The sequence below is a fragment of the Cyanistes caeruleus genome, unplaced genomic scaffold (assembly GCF_971803275.1).
Source record: "Cyanistes caeruleus unplaced genomic scaffold, bCyaCae1.hap1.1 HAP1_SCAFFOLD_144, whole genome shotgun sequence".
NCBI lineage: Eukaryota > Metazoa > Chordata > Aves > Passeriformes > Paridae > Cyanistes > Cyanistes caeruleus.
Genome location: NW_028255938.1, coordinates 131,695 through 138,570, shown reverse-complemented (window position 1 = coordinate 138,570; position 6,876 = coordinate 131,695). Strand labels below are relative to the sequence as shown.

The 6,876-nt window shown below is 61.5% G+C and overlaps 1 protein-coding gene across 1 annotated transcript; it reads left to right on the top strand.

Moving 5' to 3' along the window:
• Positions 1 to 620: 620 nt before the first annotated feature.
• LOC111942120 (serine/threonine-protein kinase pim-1-like) lies at positions 621 to 3,999 on the top strand. The gene is made up of 8 exons (XM_086874118.1): positions 621 to 659; positions 1,062 to 1,235; positions 1,340 to 1,390; positions 1,595 to 1,961; positions 2,575 to 2,751; positions 2,986 to 3,139; positions 3,377 to 3,545; positions 3,886 to 3,999. Exons 1-6 carry the CDS (start codon positions 621 to 623, stop codon positions 3,090 to 3,092), a joined length of 915 nt encoding a protein of 304 aa, XP_086730244.1. The 3' UTR covers positions 3,093 to 3,139; positions 3,377 to 3,545; positions 3,886 to 3,999.
• Positions 4,000 to 6,876: the final 2,877 nt, after the last annotated feature.

The window sequence follows — 6,876 nt, the reverse complement described above, 5'->3', positions numbered from 1 at the left end:
TTTATGTTCCCCTTTTCCATCTTGCACTTTCTCCATCCCATTCATTCCAAATGGATCTCACCTCTAAGATCTGAGACTTGGCAAGTTTTAGACACTGTAAAATACCATGAGCTATACCCAGTTTGCCTTGCCCTGTTTTCCTTGGAAAGCAATGCTGGAGACACAAGTGCAGTGCTTGGGTCGGGTACAAATTCTGCATTCAGGGAATGTGCTCAGATGGTGTTGGACCCTCAGCAGGGACAAGGCACAGCAGCAGCCAAGGGCATTCCTGTGCCCCTGTGCAGGAGTCAAGACTCTGGCTCTTGGCTCAACACGGCAAAGTTCCCGTGTTTGGCAAGGCTCAGGGGCTGCCCGGGGAGTGCGGGGCTCGGGCCGGGGCCGAGCGGGCAACGGACAAACGGACACGGGGACAAACGGTCCCGGTGCTTCAGTTGCAGCGGCGGCAGCAGCGGCAGCAGCAGCAGCGGCGGCAGCAGCAGCAGTGGAAGCAGCGAAAGCATCAAATTTATCACTTTTCTGTCTCTCCTCTCCCTTTCCCACGGACCCACATTCCCTCCGGGTCTCCCTTTTCCTGCGTCCCCCCCTCTTCCAGGTTCCCTCTCCCCGTACCCGCCCGGGCCATGCCCCCGGCCCGCCCCCGGACCCGCCCACGGGCCCAGGCGGGGTTGCCCCGGCCCCGGCCGCGGCCGTCCCGCCGTGGTCTCGCCTCCGCCGGGCTCTGGCTGTGCTGGCGCTGGCGCTGCTGGGCGGGCATCATTGCCTGGGGCTGGGGCGGAATCGCTGCCCTTTGGCTCCGCCTTGCCCGATCCCGGCCCCGGCCCCGACGCAGGCTCCGGTCCCGACCCCAGCTCCGGTCCCGACCCCAGCCCTGCCCCCGGCCCCGGCCCCGGCCCCGGCTCCTCCCGGGGCCCGCGGAGGACACAGGCGGCGCGGCCGCTGCCGCCGCCTCCGCTGCGGCTCCCCCGGCCCGAGCTCCGCCGCTCAGCAGCGCGGCCGCTGGCCCCGAGCCGCCGCTGCCGCGTTCCAATGAGGGAACGCCTGCGGATGCCCGGCCCGGGGAGCTCGGGGAGCGCTCGGGGGCCGTTCCTGTCCCCGGGCCGAGCGCTGATGGCCGCGACTCGCCCCCAGGGAAGGCGCAGGAGGCCCTGCAGCAGCGCTACGAGCTGGGCCCGCTGCTGGGGCGCGGCGGCTTCGGCAGCGTCTTCGCGGCCACGCGACTCTCGGACGGCGCCCCGGTGAGCGGTGGGCAGAGGAGGAGGAGGAGGAGGGGGCGGAGGAGATGGCGGGGGCGCGGCGGGGCGGGCAGCGAGCTCAACCCTCTGCTGCTCCTTACTCGCAGGTGGCCATCAAATGTGTGCCGCGGGATCGCGTCCGGCTCTGGGGCGAGCTGGTGAGTGTGCGGGGCCAGCAGCAGAAGCCGGGGCGTGCCGGGCAGGGATGAGCCGGGGCCAGGCGGGGTGGGAGCCGCCGAGAGCCCTGCGGGGAGAGCGGGCGCGGGGTGAGCGAGGTGTGCAGAGCATCCCGGGCTGGCTGAGGGGTCCCAGAGCCCTGGCCCGGCCTCAGCCCCACTGACAGCACCGTGCTCCTCCCGCAGCCCGACGGCACCCGTGCTCCCCTGGAGATTGTGCTGCTGGACAGGGTGTCCTCTGGCTGTGCTGCAGTCATTCAGCTGCTGGAGTGGCTTGAGCTCCCCGACAGCTTCGTGTTAGTGTTGGAGCGTCCACAGCGGTGCCAGGACCTCTCGCATTTGCTGGCGGAGCGGAGGTTCCTGCCAGAGGAGGAGGCGCGGGGGCTCTTTCGCCAGGTGCTGGAGGCCGTGCAGCACTGCAGCAGCTGCGGGGTCCTGCACAGGGACATAAAACCGGAGAACATCCTGCTCGACCTGGCCACTGGGCAGCTGAAATTGATCGACTTTGGCTGTGGCGCCTTCCTGCAAGACACAGCCTACACCCAGTTTGCAGGTGAGCCCTCGCAGGGGATGCTCCTGGCCATGTCATGGCCCAGCCTGGCTGTGGCACCGGGGATTCCCCGTGGTGCTGCCAGGATGGGATCAATGCTTGAGGCAAATTGATTTGGATGGGGGTGTGAGGGGGACCAGCTCCCAGCCCTGCCAAGAGCCTTCAGCACCCACTGTGCCCTGGGCTGGGGCTGGGACAGCCAGCCTGACAAAAACCCCCATGGGGGTAGCAGAGGGTGGGGATCGGACCCCATGCCCCAGAGAGTTTAGTGAGTCAGCGAGGAAGGGCTTGAACTCCTCTGCTCCCCACGTTTGCCTTGGCCTATTAACAATGTTTTGGAGGCCATGCAGGCAGGGAGGAGAGTGTGTTTTCTCTACCACGGGGTGTGTTTTTATTTGGTTGCCATGGTTGGGCCTCCCCAGTGCTTCTGCTGCCCTCTTCCAGCCGCAGTGGCTTCTTTTCCAACCCTGGGTTTGTAGCCAAGTGCCAGGTGCTGGCAAGAGGGCAGTGGGTCACCCCGTGTGCCACTGGGGCAGCCCCCACATGCCCAGGGATGCTGGGGCCAGGCTCTGGGAGCAGCAGCATCCCCCTGATGAGCTCCATCTGTGTTCCACAGGAACCCTGTCCTACAGCCCACCAGAGTGGATCCACCAGCAATGCTACCATGGCCAGGCAGCAACAATCTGGTCCCTGGGCCTCCTGCTCTACCAGCTGGTCATAGGGAAGCACCCATTCATGAGGGGCCAGCAGATCATCTGGGGGCGGATCTTGTTCCCACGACGGCTCTCCCAAGGTGAATCCTCATCTCTGGGCACAGGGGGAACACCAGGCTTGGGAGACAGCTGTGGGCTCATGAGCATCCTGCTCTGGCAGCTGCTGAGGAGGTGGCACATGTCCTGCTCTCCTGCAGACAGGGAATCCATGGGGAAGTTGAGGCCCAGCTCTGGGCACACCCAGCATGGCCTGGGCACTGGAAGGGGGCGGCAACTTCTCCAACTGACTGGTGATTCCTGGTTTCTCTCTTCAGAATGCCAAGATATTATTAAGAGGTGTTTGTCCATGCAACCCTCGGACAGGCCATCCTTAGAAGACCTTTTCCGCGATCCTTGGATGCAGGCTGTTCATCTGCCCTAGGAGATGGGAGAGATCCACATGCACAGTTGGATCCAGGGGCCTGGCAGGTAACAGCTCCACACATTTCTTGGCAATCAGTGGCAAAGCAAACCAGGCTGTTTTTGTCATGCCTGTAGCTCTGAGCAGGGGTCATCAGAAGGGAACACACAGCTCTTGGGCTGGAGCTGAGCTGGACACCTGGTGTGGCAAGCACTGGTGGCCACCATTCCCCCTGCTTTTGCTTGTCTGCTTCACTGATGGCTGGGACCCTGGGCAGAGCACTGACAGCCTGGTCTGGCCCCTAGGCAAGGAGAAGGAGCCCCTGGAGAAGCTGTTACCCGCTGGGGCTGCTGCTGGAGACACCAAGGGCAACCTCAAGGATGGCAATCTCTTCCTCCAGCTGGCCAGCTGAAGATGATGGATTTCAATTCTGGCATGTCTTCTTCAAAGACTCGCTCCACGCCCAATTTGCAGGTGAGTCCACAGCCAGGGGATGCTCCCTGATCTGGGCATGGCACAGCCTGGCCAGGCACCAAAGGTTCCCCCCTTGGCTGGGGTGGATGCAAGCAATTCTTCAGTTGGCTGCCAAGCTGCTTTTTGTCTCTGGACAGCTGCTGAGGGGCTGGGTCTGCCGTGGCTGGCTGCAGGCTGGGCACATGGCCTGCCCTCCTGCTCTGCTCCCAAAGGCAGCAGTGATGGGCAGCTTTGGGCCCAGCTCTGAGCACGGCCAGCATGGCCTGGGCACCGCGGGTGGCTGGGACAAAGGGACAGGAGCCTTCAGCTGACGGGCGGTTTCTGGTTTCTCTCCTTGCAGCCGGGCTCTGCGGATGCTGAGGCTGCTCTGGGCTCTGCCAGGGCTCTGCTGGGCTCAGCCCCAGGCACAGCTGGGCTCACCCTGCCCTCCCATTGCTCTGACAGCTTTGCATCACACGAGCCCGTTCCCAGCACACCGCCTGAGCTTTCTACTTTTGCAGGTGAGTGAGACTCTCCTGCAGGCCAAGAGATTGCAGTTAGGGACACACATATAATTGGCAAGGACCCAAACTCTCCACAGTCCCAGCTGAATGCCTGCATCTGCACAGGATGTTTTCTGTGTCCCACTCTTCCTTTCTTTTTGGCTGCAATTGTGCAATTGCACTTTCTTCCTCCTCTAGAAGTGCCACTGCTGTGTTCCTGAGGCAGTTCAGTCTGGAGCTGATGGATGAAGAATCGCCCCTCTGCACTTCCAAACCAGAGCAAAAAGCTGTAAGTGGGACTTTGCATCTTTAAGAAACCCCTGAATGTTTGAAAGGGAATGTGCAGTTCATTCACAGGGTGAGAAGGAAGGGCACCTTCTAAAGGATTTGGGGTTTGACAGAGTTTAGATTCCCAGTGCTGCTTGGAGCTGGCAAGGCGCAAAGCACTTTCTTCTTGCTTCACTCCAATTTCACCACAATTTCAAATAACAATATTGGAATCAAACCCCACAAACTTTTTCAAAAAGGTTTCTGAGGTCGGTAAGATGCATCATGCCATCAGCACATCTGCAAAGTAAATAACTGTGTTTTATGTTTCAAAAGACCAATTACACCTTAATTCAAAGTTAGAGAAGATTTTTCACTGTACGCTTGGGTTCTGTTTTTATCTTTCACATTTTATAGAAGTTTTTTTTCTTTTATTTTTCCGCATTTTTCCCCTTAAAACAGAAATCATGCTATGAAAAAGAAGTGTCCTTTGCTCCTGGTTCCTGTGTGGAGCAGCTCCCTTCCTGCTGGCTGAGCTGCTCAGGCAGAGCCCGGCAGCTCCTGGCCCTGCAGGGCTGAGGCTTTTCCCCGTTGCTGGGCACAGACTGATGGAGCAGCACTGCTGAACACAGGGACACGCAGAGGGAGCAGAGCAGCTGCCTTTGCCCACCTGAAGCTCCAAGGCCAAACTCTGAGCAGGCACGGCTGGAAGAGACTCGCAGGCTCCCTGTTGGCTCTGCTGCCCCACTTGTGCCCGGCCCTGCTCTGTGTGAGGCACAGGGAGAAGAAGGGGCAGCTCCCTCCCAGCCCCAGCCCAGGGACCCCTCCAGCCCTGGGCCTTGGGGCACTGTCAGCACCTGCTGCTCCAGCCACGGCTTGTGCTGGCACTGACAGCAACAACCAAACTGGGGCTGGTCCCGAGGGAGCAGCAGCAGTGCCTCGATCTGATCCCTCAGTGTGGGGCAGTGCTGGAAATATGATTGTAGCAGCAGCACCACCACCAGCAGCAGCACCAGCAGCACCAGCAGCACCAGCGCCAGCAGCACCAGCAGTAGCATCAGCAGCAGCACCAGCAGCAGCAGCAGCAGCAGCAGCAGCAGCAGCAGTACCAGCACCACCACCAGCACCAGCTTCACCAGCAGCGCCAGCAGCAGCACCACCAGCAGCACGATCAGCAGCAGCACGAGCAGCAGCACCAGGGGCAGGATCAGCACCAGCAGCAGCACCAGCAGAACCAGCTCCAGAAGCACCAACAGCAGCAGCAGCACCAAAAGCAGCACCAGCAGCAGCACGACCAGCAGCCGAAGCAGCAGCAGCAGGACCAGCAGCACCAGCAGCACCAACACCAACAGCACCAGCAGTGCCAGCAGTACCAGCACCAGCAGCACTAGCAGCAGCACCAGCAGCAGCAGCACCAGCAGCACCAGCAGTACCAGCAGAACCAGCAGCGGTAGCAGCACCAGGGACAGGACCAGCACTAGCTTCACCAGCAGTGCCAGCAGCAGCACCACCACCAGCACGAGCAGCACCAGCAGCAGCAGCACCAGCACCAGCAGCACCACCAGTGCCAGCAGCACCAGAAGCACCACCACCAGCAGCACCACCAGCACCAGCAGTAGTACCAGGGGCAAGATCAGCACCAGCAGCACCAGCACCACCAGCAGCACCACCAGCAGCAGCAACAGCAGCAGCAACAGCAGCAGTACCAGTAGTGCCAGCAGCACCAGCGGCAGTGCCAGCAGCAGCACCAGCAGCACCTGCACCAGTACCAGCAGCAGCAGCAGCACCACCAGCACCAGCAGCAGCACCAGCAGAAGCACCAGCAGCACCAGCATCACCAGCAGCAGCAGCAGCATCACCTGCAGCACCAGGACCAGCAACACCAGCAGTACCAGCAAAACCAGCAGCAGCACTACCACCAGTGCCAGCAGCAGCACCACCAGCACCAGCAGTAGCACCAGGGGCAGGATCAGCACCAGCAGCACCAGCAGCAGCACCAGCCATAGCATCAGCAGCAGCACCAGGGGCTGGACCAGCACCAGCAGCAGCAGCACCAGAAGAAGCAGCATCAGCAGCAGCATCAGTGGCAGCAGCAACAACAGCAGCAACAATAGCAGCAACAGCAGCAGCACCAGCAGCAGCAGCACCAGCACCAGCAACAGCAGCACGAGCACTGCCAGCACCAGCAGCACCAGCAGCAGCACCAGGGGCTGGACCAGCACCAGCAGCACCAGCAGCAACATCAGTGGCAGCACCAGCAGTGCCAGCACCAGCAGCAGCAGCAGCACCAGCACCAGCAGCACCAGCAACAGCAGCACGAGCACTGCCAGCACCAGCAGCACCAGCAGCAGCACCAGGGGCTGGACCAGCACCAGCAGCACCAGCAGCAGCACCAGCAGAAGCACCAGCAGCACTAGCATCACCAGCACAGAAGCAGCAGCAGCAGCAGCAGCATTTGCAGCACCAGCATCACCACCAGCAGCATCAGTGGCAGTACCAGCACCAGCAGCACCAGCAGCACCAGCAGAACCAGCAGCAGCACTGCCACCAGTGCAAGCAGCAGCAGCACCAGCACCAGCACC